Source organism: Chaetodon auriga, chromosome 3, assembly GCF_051107435.1.
Source record: "Chaetodon auriga isolate fChaAug3 chromosome 3, fChaAug3.hap1, whole genome shotgun sequence".
Lineage (NCBI taxonomy): Eukaryota > Metazoa > Chordata > Actinopteri > Chaetodontiformes > Chaetodontidae > Chaetodon > Chaetodon auriga.
The window spans coordinates 26125853-26142829 of NC_135076.1; the positions used below are offsets into that span (position 1 = coordinate 26125853).

The 16977-nt window shown below is 46.8% G+C and overlaps 1 protein-coding gene across 1 annotated transcript in view; it reads left to right on the forward strand.

The window, feature by feature from the left end:
* The first annotated feature begins 348 nt into the window (after nucleotides 1-348).
* The window catches only part of wwc3 (WWC family member 3), a 32783-nt gene continuing 16154 nt past the window's right edge, over nucleotides 349-16977 (forward strand). Inside the window, exons 1-5 of the mRNA XM_076727012.1 lie at nucleotides 349-803; nucleotides 12890-12999; nucleotides 13580-13780; nucleotides 14163-14239; nucleotides 16367-16446. Coding sequence (XP_076583127.1) covers nucleotides 658-803; nucleotides 12890-12999; nucleotides 13580-13780; nucleotides 14163-14239; nucleotides 16367-16446 — 614 coding nt within the window. The 5' untranslated portion in view covers nucleotides 349-657. The remainder of the gene's footprint in view (nucleotides 804-12889; nucleotides 13000-13579; nucleotides 13781-14162; nucleotides 14240-16366; nucleotides 16447-16977) is intronic.

Genomic DNA, 16977 nt, shown 5'->3' on the forward strand with positions numbered 1-16977 from the left:
CGGGTTTGTCTCAGCGTCCAGGGGGAGTTGTCCGCGGATTTAAATTACAGATAAACTCGTGTAAACAGTTTATCTTTTTCTGTGACGAGGCGTTTATTTAATTTACAAAACGATAATGAAAGTTTAAGAAGTTTATGTGCAGCCATGTCTCCACAGGCTGTTGTCTGAAATGTGAACTGCAGCGTTGTTCTGTCCTCTTTTATCCACCGACTGAATTATCGTTGAAATAAAACTTTAAACGAGTTTCACAAAGTTTGGTTCGTCGGTGGACTTTAATTAAAGTTTTCAGCCCTGAACTTTCCCCATTGGACAGAGCAGCTCGCTCAGTCGACGTCCGACCGTTTATGCAAATGGGCTCGACCCGAATATGGACACGGAGGAATGAAATATGGTGGAGGAGGCGAACATGGAGGACCGAGGACCGTGAGAGCGCCGCGGTGCTGTTTTCTGGGGGGGTAGGAAGAAGAAACGTGGATGTACCTCCAGCGGGACGTTTTCAGCGGACAAAGCTCGGAGGAAACTTGTGTTTTTTGCGTCCTTTCTTTGCGCCGATAAGCGCGTCGAGGTCGAGCTGGTTGTAATGCAGTGAAGAGCGACTTTTTTCGGGGGGATAAAAAGCAGGGCAGAGGGCTTCAGCCCTCTCACCATCCCGACGCTATGCCGTGGGTCAGCGGCGGTAAGCGGAGAGAGAGCTCGGAGCTGCCGCTGCCCGCGGGCTGGGAGGAAGCCCGGGATTACGATGGCAGAGTGTTTTTCATCGACCACAACACCCGGCAAACTTCGTGGATTGACCCCAGAGATAGGTATGCTAAAGGCCCGGGAGCACCGGGGCTGCACACACTCACACAAAGTGATTTTAATTCAACAAGTCCTCCGAACAAGATAGCGTAAGTTACCGGAGGGGATGCCAGGGCGGCCGCGCGGAGGGCGGGGGGGTCCGACTGCAAGCGAAGGCAGCTTTGTTTTCTGTTTTTTGTTTTGTTTTGTTTTGTTTTTTTTTTTGAGGGGGGAGGGGGGCATGGCTGTAAATTCCCTTTAATGTGACACAAGGTTGTGGTGGATATTGTAGCTGAATCAGATGAGGTTTGGCAGCAGTTGTGCCCCCCCTCGTCCTCTTGTAACGCCCCTGGTCGCCCACCGTGCAGCAGCTCGCTTTAATGCTCCAGCAGAAATGGGTCTTTAAAGGTCTGACAGGGGACTTACAGTCAGCCTCACATGAGCTGGTGTCACCAAACCTGAGCCAGATCAGCCCAGAGACCATCAGTCAGTGTGGCCACCTGAGGCTGGACTGGTCTGCCTCCTCTTCAGGGAGGAAGATGTCCGCCTCAGAGCTCATTCACACTCATCGGCAGGCTGCATAGATTTATGACTTCCAGTGACCTGAAACATTCCTGCTTCACACACCTAACACAGTGAGCTATTGTTACCCAGCACCCCTTTTCATGCACAGACACCTCGAGTCCTGCAGCTCCAGGCCCGGACCTGAACGCCACCACGGTGCACTTATCCCAAAATGACCCATAATGTGTGTGTTTAAGTGGATTTGAGAATGGAGGCAAGTACAGCAGGAGTTTTTAAACTCCAACTCCCAGAAATCTTTGTGAAAATATGCGAGGAATGCTAGTTGGGCCACTGGGAAAGCTGCAAGGATGTGCTTTTGTGGGGACTGGGATTTCACCAACCCAGAAACAGGCTCAATCAGGCATTCAGAGCAGACTTTGTGAGATTACTGGGAATTATAGCAAGTATTTAAACTCTGCTGCATTATGAGGGGAAGGCAGAAATTCACGCTGCCTGACAAAAACAAGCGCGGCTGGAGTTTCCGTGCAGCGTTTTAAACCAGCTTTCTTGCGGCTGAGATCAACAGTGGGAATGTAGTAGCTGCGTGTAATCTAGATAAGAGAAACCTGATTTCCTCGGAGGCCTCCTCCTCCCTGCGAGCTGATTAACCATTGTTGTGCGTGAAGCTGATAGCGGCTTCGCAAGATCTTAAAGTGGTCAGCGTTTGAAGGAGAGGATCTGGGTTTTTGTCTTTGCGTGACTAAAGAATGTTTTCTGCATTTGTTCTGGTGCCGCTCGGTGATTTACAGGTCGTCTCGGCCAGAGGAATGTCTCCTGTCACCACCTGATACTGACTGTAAATCACATCACGCTGCAGCCGTGACGCTGACTTCCTGCTAACGTGCAGCAGATACAAAAAGGTGTCGGCTATTCAGTCAGTGCCGCCGCTCCTCAGAAATGCACTTCTTTCCCCGCAGATAACAGCAGGGTTTGCGGATGGCAGGAACAGAGAGGCGAACGCGGCCATGATGAGCTTCCACGCTTTTCCCTGTGTGTGTGTGTGTGTGTGTGTGTGTGTGTGTGTGTGTGTGACAGCTGCTCTGTTTGTGCAGCGAGAGTCCAGAAGACTGTTCTACCGCATGTTGTTGTAGGCCTTCGTCATCATGAGTTACTGCCTTTCGCTGAGCGTGAAGTGCTGCTAATTGAGCGAGCGAACAAGCCAGAGAGTTGAGAAACAAATTGTGATGAGATTCTTGAGATGTTTGACGTGGAAACGGGAGGAGAGTCGAGCTGTAGGAGGTGACGTGAAGGGAGATGATGTGGTGTTATTATTGTTTGACAGCTTCATCAGCTCTGGTGTGCTCATACCTTTCATAACTGATCTGTTCATATTTCAGCCAGCAGAGCCCCGTTTCCTCATTAGGTGCTTTCATTTAAACATTTTCTAGATTATTTTGTCTATAAAGTGTCAGAAATGGTGAGAAATTTCTGACTAAGTGTCCAAAAAACAAAGAAGTCAAATTTCCGATCATATAAGAAAACCAGCAAATATTCACATTAGAGGAGCCGCAGCAAGCGTTTGCTTAAACACTGATGCTTCATTGATGATCAGAGTTGTTCCTATTTCATTTCTGTCAGTCAGTTAATGGACTGATTGTTTCAGCTTCAGTGACTTTTGGTGGCTGGAGGTCGGATCTTCTGCTGTGGATCAGCTGGAACTTGTTTTCCACTCAGAGGGCTCAGTGTTTGTTGGACCTCGGCAGTTTGTGTCGCAGACTGACGTAACAGATGTGATGTTTAGGGGAATGAAACTCGCCTCATTCGGCAGAGATCAAACTCCATATTCTGGCCACAATCTGTTTGATCTGTGTTTGAAGGGTAACGGAGGCCTCGGGGGCTTCTCTTAACTCCTGACGCTCGGACCAACAAAAGCTCAGTATGGCACTTTGTGTGAACACCTTGTGAAGCAGGTACTGTGATCCGGCACGGCGCACCGCTCGCAGCTACCGTCGCCCGATGTGCTCGAGCCTGGAGTCTGCTGACCCGCGGAGAGGCGTGTCAGCAGCGAGTTCTCGCCTAATCTCTAAAACACAAGAGCCATTGAGCTCAGACATAATTGTCAATGATGATCATGATGGGCTGCGACGGAGCGGCGCATCAGCCAGAGTTCAAGTCTGTTCCCTCTGCGGGTGGGCGGGAGGGAAGCCGGACGGAGCTGAGTGGGTTAGATGACGGCGTGTAGTGAAAAATTGGATTGGTGTGTGAACGCAGCGCGCAGACACCTGGGAAACCGTCCGTCAGCGCGCGGCCTGCAGAGGAGCAAACCCTGCTGTGACGTGACTTAACCTCCGAGCACAAACCTGCCAACTGCATCCCTCGCCGCGTTCGAGGACGGCGGACGCCTCGAGCGGCTCGGGGCGGCCCCGCCAGCTCCTGCAGATAAGCCGACAGTTCTGTGGGGCTTTTTTGTTACTGAGGAATGAGCGTTATGTCAGGCATGCCTACACTAATGCCCAGGGGCTCTGCTTGCTCGCGGCCCCAGACAAAGCAGCAGAACAGAGGCAGTTCCCACGTGTCTGCCTCCTCCTCTCCATCCTGGGCCCTGTAGGCCTCCTTTATTAGCTCTGTTATGCAACAGCCATGGCCGGCCTGCCGCTCAGCAAAGGGAGGCCTTTATACTTGGTCACAAAGCACACCAAATTCAATTATTCTGGAAAGGGTGAGCTGTGTTTCCAGCACCGAAAGGTTATTCACATGCGCTGAACCCCGCTGTTATTTTGCTTCCCCCAGTGTTTTCATTATGATGGCTCTTTTTTGTCTTTTGGTCGGGGGGGAGGTTACGAACATGCCGTTGCTTGATCCGGTGTCATTTAGCTTTATGTGTTTTCTGTGTTCTTCTTCACCAGCACACATCATGTTTGTCTTTCCTCCAGCAGATCATGTGACAGGCGTTCCTCCCTTTGATGCTCTGCTGTCTCAACTATGGTTGATTTATAATAAAGCACTGATCATTGATCAGGTATTGCATTGCATCAGTTCCCAGGCTGTCCCTTGACGCCCCCCCTCCCTCTCTGAAGCAGCCACATTCAGCTGTGGCTTGCTTGTGTTTTTATGTGTATATTGTGAAGAATGCTACCTAAACAGGACATGCCAAACTCAGTGGACCAACCTCGAGCTCTGGGCCACCATTGTTTTTTTTCCTTCCACACATCTGCACAATTCTCATTCAAAAAGAAAGAAAAATGGCGCTGACGGCGCTCGCTCTGCCCGTTTGTTGTGTGCGTTTCTGTGCTTCACAGCTTCTCGTAGGTTTTTTTTGTAAAAGACTCTAAGAAGTGAGTAAAAAGTCTCTTCTTGCTGTGATTCAGCAGCTTTTTATTTGCTCGTAGTTTAGTGTGCAGACGCTTCAATGAGAACTTGCTTTAATTCACTTTAACACCCTCTGTTTAACATTTATATTCAGTATATAAAACTACAAAACTACAACACGCTGTGATGTAGTTGATGACATTTTAATGTACAGACTGACATTGTGTGTAAGGTCATTCATTGTTATGCAGCTGTGTTCAGTTGTGGGTTCTTCACAGGATGTGTTGTGTTAATGAACACTTAAAAATGTCTTTTTTATCTGCTGACATCAACATTATAGTGTGTTTGTGGCTTTAAAGCAGTACTTCAACATTTCGGGGAGTTTGCATCTTCACTTTCTTGCAGACTTTGATGTGAAAATTGATCATTCTCATGTTTGTAGATATGAAGGTACTGATGCTAATATCAGGGTTAGGCTTAGCTTAGCTTAGTTTAGCTTAGCTTAGCTTGCAAAGACTCCAAACTGCCAGCCTGGCTCTGTCCAAAGGTAACCAGACCCACCTGCCAGCACCTCTAAAGCTCACTAATGAACATCTGTTATCTCATTTGTTTAAAGCAAAGTGTGAAAATGAGTTTGTGTTTGAGGTTTTTTTTCTATTTCTTCCAACTTATCGAGTCTAAAAAACAGTCAGGGATTTGTTCTTGAAGGTATCTATGAGACAATATCCAGCGACAGTAACAGATGAATGTGTTAAAAACTGCACAGAGACAGCTGCTTATAGTCCTTAGACTGAGGAAATATGCTGTTGCAGCAAAAGTTGAACCAGGCTCAACTTTGTATTTTCTTTTTGCCGGAGCCCCCTGCATCGACGCCCCTGCTGGGCTGTGGTTCGTCAGAGCCAGGCTGACTCTTTCTAGTCTTGTTTATGCTAAATTAAGCTGATTGTCTGACGGCTTTAGCCTCGTATTTACCTCACAGACACGACAGCGGTATCTTCTCCTCTACCTCCCCGTAAGAAGGCGTTTCCCCAAACTGTTCCTCTAAAATCAAGTGTTCTCCAACCCATAAAGCAGAAACTGTCTTTATAAAGAGAAGATGCTCGTTACTATGAAGAGCATCACTGAATTGAGGCAAACCGCGTGCGTCTATATTAAAATGCTTCTGGTCTGGATGCTGCGCTGGTCCTTCACAGCGACCCTGTGAGTCGAGGAGCTTCTGCATTCGAGCAGATGTAACAACGCCTTCCTGTGGCCTTTGACTGATATTATATTTAAGAAACAGCACTTCTGTCGGGTTAGTCCTTCCAGCCCTGACGGCTCCTCTCTCCCTCTTGTGTCCAGACGCTGTCTAAATGTGTTCGGAGACAGAGACGTCGGTCTACTTATAGGAGACCTATTTCTATAAGATTCGACACATAATGGGAGAAGCGGGTGTCCGTCTGTCCGTCAGCTGCTTCAGGCCTCGCTCTGAAATGCGGCACCGGGCCCTCGGAGAGGCAGGACATAAATGACATTCCTCCCAAAGTTGTTTTCACATTTCTTTCTTAACACAGAAAGGAATTTGTGGACCAACAACACTTGCGGCCTTTCCTTTTTTTCTCGGAGACGGTGTCGATCGCCCCTCCAGAGAAGAGCTCAGCATGAGAATGAAAGCAGGTGGTATTTGTGGTGCATATCGGAGTTAAAATGGGAACACGCAGAATCGTCTTTTATCGGCTCTCGCCCGTCCACGACGCTGCATTTGCTGTTTTTCCGATCACATAAGCAATGCTTGTCATCCAGAGGTCAAACCTCGATTCTTATTTGTAGACCTCAGCAGCTGGCTCGCTGGGACGATGACAGACTTTCAGTTGTTGGACGAGTTTGTCCATGTCATTTCTTTTTGAGGCGTGCTGCTCGCTAATAGTCCTGCTGTGGTTGACTCTGAATGTTTTATCACACTTGTGTGTGCTTTATTTGTGCAGTGAACATCACACAATTAGGGCTGCGACGATAAAGCATGACGGCGGCGCCGCAGCCACCGCAGGGTTGAGCTCATTGCGCCATCTTTTTAAAAAAAATTTTTTTTTTTTTTTTTTTGGCTGGTCAGAGTTACAGGAGTGCACGTTCATTATTGACTGTCCTCCATCTTTGTTCAAAGGCAGGTGGAGGATTTTCTCTAGTCTGTCAGATTATTCTAGATTCTTTCCAGGCTCGAGTATCTACAGATGATGTTCACTTGAACATATAATACACAGACATGAACGATTGTAGGTGCTTATCGTGAACACTCTTCTCTTATGTTGTAACACCGATGATGAACCAGTACAGTCCAGTACATTTGGTTCCAGCTGGTCGACATGATTCAGTTCGTCCATGCTGCCCCTCACGTCGGTTAAGATGTCTCCGACCTGCGTCCTCGTTCGCTCACAGCAGCTCCACCTCTGACACCACATCGCTTTGGGTTCTTTCAGTAACTCATGCGCCCACCCAGGTCCTGGTCCTCCTCGAGGTTTCTGCCTGTTAAAAGAGAGTTTTTCCTTGCCTCTGTGGCCACTTACTCGCTCATGGTGGGAATTGTTGGGTAAATATTATAAAGAACAGTCAAAACCTGCTGAGATAACCTCTGTTATAACATAAATAAAATGGCAGCGAGTGTGTTTTATGACTATCGTTGAGCAACACTTGCCAGCAATTAGCAGTAGGCTAACTTAACCAACTCCCCTCCTTTAAGCCCACGCTTTGGCGAGGCATCGGTGGTAAACCGCTAAACCACAGGGATACGTCGCTTCCCGTCGCAGCCCTAAACAAAACGAAGCCTCGGTGTCAAAAACCCGTCCCCCGTGCACTCCAACGCTGAGCTATGGCGACAACTTGTCTAAATGAACACATTTGGTGGAGTGATCAACGACGGGCTTCTTAATTTAATATGAACCGAGTGAACCGTGTGAGAGGCAGCCGCAGCAGGAGACCCTTTGAGTTTTGTTAGCTGTTCAAAAAACATGTGGCTCTTGTGGTCAAGCTGAAGGATGGCAACTCAAATCAAACCCGGCGTCTTTGGCTCCACAATAAAATATAACAAGGAATTTGATGCTCTGAGCGAAGCAGTCTGCTGGTTGGCACGTCCTAATTTGCACATTGTTGTAGCAGAGAAACAAAGGTTGAGGAGCTGGTGGGGACGACCAGACCAGACGAGGTCCGGCGGCCCAGACTCCAGTTTCACATGCCTTTCCCGTGCAGCAGCCCGTCGCCAGGCAAAGGCGGGTTGCTACAGATAGAAATATCCTCCGGGACAACCCAGGATGGCACAGATTATTCTAGAATTAGCAAATGTCTTTGACAACTAAATATATTTTGCTGGGAAGTTGTGAGACGTGAACGGGCCCTGCAGCATTTCATTCCTCCACAGCTGAACATGCTTGTCATTCTGTCAGTCTGTTTTTTTCTATTTCAGATATCTGTCTCATTTTCTGTTTCCTGTCAGACTGAAAGGGGATCCCGGAGAATGCCAATGTCAACTTTGGTCCTTATTGATAATCTCATGTTTTCATTACAAATCATATACGCAGCACGTCAGTTTCACTCTGCTGCTGTGCTGTTTTGTGTATTTTTAGGTCATCAAAGCTTCTGTTAATTCCAGACTAATTTAACAATTGTGCAACTGCAAACAAGTGTCAGAGAGGAAGCCGCTAGTGGCTCCGTGAGGCTGCAATTTGAGCTAAATGCTAACATGCTAACAGTGTCAATTGTACCATATCGATGCTAAGCATATATAATGTTTCCCATGGTGTTAGCATGCTAACATGTGCTAATTAGCACTGAACAAAAGTGCGGCTGGATGAAGTCTGTGGGATTCATCCTCTGGAGGACGTGAACGTCTGTACAGAACTTCATGGCGATCCATCCAACAGTCGTTGAGGTATTTCAGCCATGCTGCTAAAACGGCTAAAAGTCGCTGCCCTCACCTGCTGTGGAGTTACAGTAATCCTGCAGGAGCTCTATGATAATCCCTCAGTAATATAGTTATTATAGAAATCAGTGTTTTGCGTCCATACCAGGCCGAGCCGTGCCAGGCCTGCATTAAACTCTGTTAGGTAATCCGTGCTGTTGACGGATCCACAGTGTCAGCAAACAGGGGTTTACCCGGGGTCACTGTGTCAGCCTGACGGGGAGTGACACACTTATTTTTCTCCCACAGCTCGTCTGACTCGGCGGGGAAATGGCTGATTTACAGAAATGATCGTGAAGGTGTGTCAGCTCGCCTCCACGTCCGCCATCAGGACGTGTGTCCTCTGTGCTGCGTGGCGGCGGTTGCTGAGCCTCCCAAGAGCGAGACATGACTTGGAAAAACAGACGCCGCTGTCACAAGACTGCGTAACAAACCAAACATTCAGATCTGTGAGAGGAGGACATGTTTTTCCCCCCGTCTCCCTCTCAGGGGAGGTCGAAGGGCAGCTCAGGACTGAACTCCCTCTGACGTCACGCAGCTTCCCATCCTCCCCCCGCTTTTTACGACCATTTCGACAGCCGCGGTCCATCAGACCCGCTGCCCGTCTCTGATCCGGCTCTGTATTGTTTGAACGCTCCTGATTCCTCCTCTGCCCCGTCGGAGTGTTTTTTAAGTATTTACAAGTGCAGTTAGTGTCTCGACATTTGTTTGCCTTGAACAAACAGTGAAAGCAGGAGCAGGTGGGGAGTGCGCTCCTGTTTGCTTTGTCCTTGTTCTCCGGAGTGTGTGTGTGTGTGTGTGTGTGTGTGTGTGTGTGTGTGTGTTTGTGTGCTCATTTAAGCTTGTCTAGACAGCCCGATTTTTGTGAATACGCAGGTCTTTATTGCGCTTATCTGTGCCTTTCTATAGGATAAACAGCTGAAACTATAAGGCAGATAATTGATTTATCCAGCGGTTCCCAAGCTGAGGTCGAGACCCCTGCCCCCACTTCCCCTAAGGGGGTCACAAGATGGATCTAAGGGGTTAGGAAATGATCAGCAAGTTAAGGAAGAACAAGAAAAGCAGTCTGCTCCATGAAGTTATGAGCACTGTTTATGTAAATTACTGAAACGCTTCTGGCGCCTGAAGTGATTCATATTAAACCGACCGAGGAGTGAAAATCTCTCTGTGCTCACAAGAACCACGAGAAGCGCTCAGATTGACGGCGTAGCCGGCTGTTTTGACTGTCAGGTAGTTGTTGAGGTCATTTTCCGTTTTGTGGCTTCAGCTCCTCCGCCGTGACGGTTTGCTGCTGTTCTTAGTGTGATATCGATGGAACACTGATTTTTGCCCGTTGGTCGGGCACGGCGAGGCTTTTGAAGACATCATTTGTGACGCTCTCTGGAAATGTTTTGCCATTTGATGACATTTAAAAGACCAAACAGTGAACTGATTGATTGAGAAAACATTTGCTAGTCCCTGTCTCACATTAGTGTTGGTCTTCATCTCAGGACGTTGCCACCCGTATATGTTCATGTTCATCATGTAAAATCCTGAATTTATACAGCCATGACCAAAAAAATCTATCTTTAAGTATTTGAGATGTAATTACGTGGCAGATTTCACCTCATCTTCCAGATGAGGACCAGAGTCCTGCATGCAGAGCTGCACATCAGTGACAAAACCTGCAGAATTTACCCAAAAATGAGTGAAACACGGAGGGAGTTCACTGAGTTTGAGGCACTGAAGTTTTTTAATAAGCCTGTGTGATTTAGGTTTCAGTACGTGCAAATAGCAATGACGTGCCTCATTTTCTCAGAGCACACTGAAGGGACTGAGGGGAAAACAGGCAGCTTCTGTCTTATTTAGATATTTTTTTATGTCACAAAAAATGCTTTGAGTGCTTTGAGAAAACGCGCTCTGTGTTTCCTGCTAATGTGAATCACCAGCATGTGTCTCGCTGCTGGTGGCCTTTGACCTGAAAACCACGTCGCTGCAGCCAAACTGGAGTTAAGATGGAGTTTGTCCCGAGCTGCCGCCTCTCTCTCCTGAGGAATGTGCTGCAGAATGCCTCAGCTACTCTCTCCGGGCCGTCCCTTCATTGTGTGCATACCTCGCCACACTCGGGCCTCGTGCACGCTCTGCACTGTGAGCGTGCTGCGGTGGAAGGGGTCACTGCCGCCCCCCCCCCCCCCCCCCCTTTGTCTGCGCTGATTGATGGTGATCAGACAGTTACTGTATGTGCTGCTGTCATCAGACCCGCTGCTTCACATCTCGCTGATATGTGTAGATTAGTGAGGTTAGTTTTCTATCAGCCTGATATCATTACCTCTGTGTGTGTGTGTGTGTGTGTGTGTGTGTGTGTGTGTGTGTGTGGCTTCATTTCACAGCAGATTCCTGTTCAGAAATCTAAAAAAGATGCGTGTAGGCGAACCTGTCAACGAGTGTGTATTTATTGTTCGCTTATTGTGTCATTTTTCACGATGTAAGCTAAATAATACAGCTGAGTGGACATTTTCATGTTTATTTTTCATTTATTTATGAACAACCCTGATTCCAAAATAGTGAAAAACATAAATAAAACAGAATTCAGTCATTTGTAAACAAACTGTGTTTACTGACGTCAGTTTGCTGAAGTGTTCCTGAGTCCATGTATTAACCTCCTTTAAACAGTCATGTGTTCACAAAGTGGTGAACCTCGCTCGTGAACCACTGAGCCTTCCCAGGATGCCCCTTTCATACCCGATCATGATACTATCACCTGTTACCAATCAACCTGTTTACCTGTGGAATGATCCAGTCTGTGAAACGTGTTGCTGCATCAGATTCAGAATAAGCAGATATTTACAAAAATCAATGAAGCTGCTGAGCATGAATGTGTGAAGAGGAACTGCTGAATTTACAATTTCATACAATGTACAATACTACTACTACTACTACTAATAAACAGTACTTTCGTAACATAGCTTCACCACACCAAACTATGAATTCCACCAGAGCCAAAGTAGCGACTGCTGCCTGCTAAGCTAGGCTAGTTAGCTTTTTAGCACTGCAAGTTCAGCGATTCTTTCTCCAGGACTGGATTTACCCGCTGCCTTATTTATGCGGGATAACAAATTAAATAACCAAGATGTGGGCTTGTAGTAATTACAGGTAAAACCTACGGGGGATAATAAATACTGTAAGTTTAGCTTTAGCTTTAGGATGCTAGCCGTTGCTAACTGTAGCGGAACTTGTCTCTCTGGCTTTAGCTGTGTTGTTGAATGTCTGTTTTTTAGCTGTGTTTTGTTGGAACTGCAGATTTAACTTTATATGTTTATATATATGTCAAGAAGTTTCTAGTCTTCACTGCATTTTGACTCTTTCTGAAGTTTTTCCATTTTGGCTTTGTAGAGCCGTGTTAGCCAGCAGGCTGTGATGTTTTATCATTGAGGTTTTCCACTTTATTAAGACTGAACACTTGAGACAAAGTTGTCTTCTCTGCTGACCGCCTGGACTGATCTGCTCTGTCCCCAAGGGGCCCTGAACTCAACACCTTTGTAGCCTTGTAAAACTCTCAAACTTGTAAATCTGACTATCACACACAGATAAAACTCGGCCTCTGTTGATAAATCTGGAGCATCTTTCTTCTTTTTGTGTGCACGATAGGTGAAAGTATCTTTTAAAACCTGCATTCTGATAATACTGACGCACTTTAATAAAGTAATCCTATGACTGTGTCACAGGAAATCAGTTATTCTGTTCAAACGAGGGAAACCAAAGAGTTGTGTCCCTTCGTTTTCGCCCAGTCGAGCAGTTAGACATGAGAAATTACTCAGAGATTTTGGGATTGACCAACACGAGTCATTTAAGCCAATCATAGAAATGCATAAACATTCATTACCTGCATGTATTCATACTTTAAAACCTCATTGTTTTTGTGTGCGCTGTGAGACAAAAGCTGTGTACTTGGATTATGTCCTGCGACCAGATTTTGAAATGATCACTCTGGATAATTGCTAAACTGCGACAGTGTTTCTCTTCGTGATAATAATATGTATCTCAAAACTTACACGGGAGGCTGAGCTACGGCTCTGGTCGACTAGGACTGGTACAGTGTCAGCGCTGAGCGTCTGGGTGCTGCGGGAGAGAATATTCTTTAGAATGATTGTTGACTTTTTGCCTCTTTCCCCTCGATTAACACTGAAAACAGCCTTTATAAACACCATAAATGGAGCGCAGCACCCTGTAGACCAGTTAATGCTAACAGGGAAAATTGCATAATGTGGGAGATCAGGTTTCTGTGGAGCTGAGAGCGAAGGAGATGCTGTAGATGTTATTATTCCTTAAGCTGATTGTAAAGTGCATTCCTTGGGGTTACAGTGGCGCTGAATAGATTTTAAATCATTTCAGGATCACCAAACCGCTGACGTTTGCCGACTGTGTTGGAGATGAACTGCCTCTCGGGTGGGAGGAAGTTTATGACCAGCAAGTGGGAGTTTACTACATCGACCACATCAACAGTGAGTACATCCCCATCGTCTCCGAGTGCTGGAATTGAGTGAAGAAAAGGAAAAAATACATGAACACAGATTTTCAGTGGAGAGGAGCAGGGGCCGAGGAAGAGCCAGCGGGGCAGATACACAAGTTATTTTTCTGTTAACTGTGGTTAACATTGCGTGATTGGGTGTTTGCCCCCTGGGAGAACAAGTGCCACATGTCTTAAAGTCCAGTAGGTGGTGATAGAGTTCAGTCGTGAGAAAACGTAACCAATTGTAGAAATACGATAACTCCGTATCTCAGCCCACAGGCGCAGGTACCAGTAATCATCTGAGGTAGCATCACATGTAGCTTCTCAAATGTCATGGAGCTTTTGGTGGTTTCATGGGAGACCCGGTGCAGCTGTAGCATCGTGTTTTTGTTCTTATTCTCACATCCAAATGTGAATTGTCTGCAGTAAACTTCACCAAAGACATTAAGTGTTTGATTATTAGGCTTCACAAGAACAAGCAGTAATACTGACGTGAAGTTTGGACCAATGCTGCCACTCCCAGCGCCCTTCTACTTTGCTTATTGGTCACTTCTGTTGTGTCCTGTCCACAGAAACCACCCAGATCGAGAACCCGCGGACTCAATGGCGGCAGGAGCAGGAGCGCATGCTGAAGGAGTACCTTGTGGTGGCCCAGGAGGCCCTCAAAGCCAAGAAGGAGATGTACCTGGTCAAGCAGCAGCGTCTGGAGCTGGCTCAGCAGGAAATGTTGCTCTTCCACGAGCTCTCGGAGGACAACCGCTCCATCACCAGCAGTAAGACACTGTCGTCCAGCTGTCTCTCATAATCATAAAAATACACATGAGCGTACGAGGAAAGAAAGAATTAAAGGACGAGACAAGTGTGAACTGGAAGGCTATATTGCTGATGTCCCTTCAGGAACTGGTGGGGGTGCAGATCTATAGAAAATCTTCCAAATCCCCATTCCTGGTTCACCCCACCCTTCCTTTTATCCACCTCCACCCGGTTCACCCCCAGACTCCAGCCAGCTGTCACACACAAAGCGTCCACAGCGAGCGAAGGCTGGGAGACGACACCGGATCCCCCTCAACTCCCAGTATCACCAGTTAACTTTAAAATCATCGCTGTCACCTCACTGCTCATCCCTCTCTGCCTTTTGTTTTTCTGTCTTCACAGCGCTCTCCGGCTCGTCCTCAAACGCGAAATACGACCCCGACCAAATAAAAGTGGAAATAGCTTGTAGACGAGAACGGGTAAGTCATTATCGGAGGAGAACAATGGGCTGCAGCGAGGGGCCCTTTTGGGTAGAAAAGGGGGCTGGGGTGTGGCCCCTACAGGATACTGTGGCTCTGGCCCGGGGCCTCGAGAGGATGAGGATGAGATCACCATCAAAGGGTCAGGCAGAGGCTAGGTCACTGACTCACACGGCCAAGTCGGACATTTCTCTGAGCTCAGTCACATGGGTGAGGGCGTTTCTGGATCGGAGACGTTTACACTGAAAAGATGACTAGGACCTAATTTTAATGTCACGATGGAAATCAGAGACAAAGTTCAAAGACATTAAGTTTTTCAGGATCTTATGACTCTATATTTTACAACCGTCCACCTATCTGACATCCAGTTCGTCAATTTACATTCTTTATTGACGTGTCATTCACAGGCGACGCCCACAAATCAGCATTATTAATTTGAAGTAGCCACTGGAGCCCAGAGCTGTCAGAGTGATTCAAGGCCTGTCATGTTTCCAATAAAAATCACCGCTCATCAGTTTTATTTCCGTAAATGTCAGGGTAATCTTTGGGAAACGTTGTTAGTTTTAGGCCTGGATGATCTGACTGAAATCAGCATGATGTTCAGGGTCTCCAGAGGATGAATTACAAGAACTTTGATCCTCTGAAATTTTGATAATTGCACCAAAAGAAACGTCCGTTTGTTTTGGTTTATGACCAGCTGTACTTATGTTCAGGGCTAATTGGCAAATGCTAGCATGCTAACATGCTAAACTATTAGCATAGCAGATGTTACCCAAAGGTTTGTCAATGTGAGCATATTAGCGTGCTAATGTTAGCATTTATCTGAAGGCCTCACAGAGCTGCTAGCGTGGCTGTAGACTCTCAGCATGCTCCTGTAATACTCATAGGACAAACAATCCATCATAATATGTCAGATTTATGCTAAATTACATACAACATAACGAAGCCAGTGTTCAATACAATTAGCCGTGTCCGCTGTTGTGCATGAGAAAACTCTTCAAACATGTAAGGCAAAGACCACAGCGACTGATCTCAGACCTTTGAATTGTTATTTGGAGAAAAGCTTAATATGAACATGTCATCACCATATAAGTCCACTGATAGGGCCACTCCAGCGACGTCGCTTTTCTCTTATAAACAGTTTGCAGGTAGATCCTACATTTCCCACAATGCAATGGGCTACATCCTCATTAGACCTTCCCTGCCTGGTAAATGAACTCCACACTCACAGTTTCTAACAGGAGCTTTTTGCTTAAACATTTGTTGTCTCAAAGCCAAGCTGAGACAACTCTGATGACATCATCAGGGTTATTTTCAGTGACTGTAAATAAAGATGGCCGACGTGTCTCCTCTTCCTCCTACTGTACAAATCTGAATTTGTCTCTGTGCAGTAGGGATGGAGCCGTGGTATCGAGGTCCCGCCTGATTCAATCACTTTTTAGTGTTAGCTGTCAATCATGACGTTACACCCACTTTTTATTGCATCAAATAATTTATTAAAACCAAACCTATCAGAAACATTAACTCTTGCTAATGTACGCTAACGTATGTTCATTAGTGTAAGACGAACTACATAAAATGACAGAAGCCGTCTTTGGGGAAAATGTTTTGATTTCTGTAGTTTCACTCGCGTCCCATCCGCTAACATGGAGGGGGCGGGATTTATGACATGTGCTGCAGCCAGCCAGCAGGGGGCGATCGAGAGGAACTGTCATGTCGTCCATCTTTATTTACAGTCACTGGTTTATTTTCTCAGCCTGCAGACATTTTCCCTCTGAGCCTCCTCAGGCTGAATCAGACGTCCTGTGACGAGTAAACTCAGCTCGATGTGTAAAATCAATGGAGTGCCTCTTTAACGCAGATACACAACAACACTGAGTCAATACAGGCTGCAGTCACACACTCACACACACACACCTTCTCCAGCAGTGACAGCCTCAGTGTACGAACTACTGTGTGTGTGTGTGTGTGTGTGTGTGTGCACGTACACACACACGAGCACGTGCAAACGTAGCGCAGCATTCCTGCATGCAAACACTCATGACTAAGCAGTTTTGGCCGGCGGTGGTGGTGAGAGAAGCCCATTGTGTGCCACGGTAACCCCGGTGCTCGGCCTTGTCTCCGCAGCTCTCCAGACTGAAGCAGGAGCTGGCCCAGGTGAAGCAGGAGCTGCAGTATAAGGAAATGGGAGTGGAGACCCTGCAGGAGTGAGTGTTCCTCTGCCTCCGTGTCCCAGGCCCACCCTTCCTCCCACGGCCGCCCTTCTCCTTCCTACAACCCTCGGCCCCGCTGCCTCCCACCCAGCTGCCTTTTCCCTTTCTCATCCTCTCCCACCCTCGGCGTCGGGTCTCCTCCTCTATCTTCACTCAGACTCTCCTCCTCTGCTCCCTCTCCTTTTCCTGTCCTCGTGTCTCCTCGTGTTCAGACAGAATATTTCATGTAGTTTAGCAGGTTTTCATATTTAGGATGATGTTTCACGTGACTTTCTAAAGATTTGGAGCAAAAAGCCCTTTGACCCGTGCAGAAAATGAGAGTTTTCAGAGAAGAATGAGGAGAGACTCTTCTCCTCTAGCTTGTATTTTAGAGGCGGTTTCCCGTTTTCCTTTAGTTTGTGTTGCTCTTTAAACGCATACACATAGTCTTTTGTGCTGGAAACATTTCTGAGCGGTTCCAAATTTCATGTTAGAATCAGAAGCTCCACCTCTCAGAGGGGAAAAAAAAAAAAAAAAAGAAAGCAG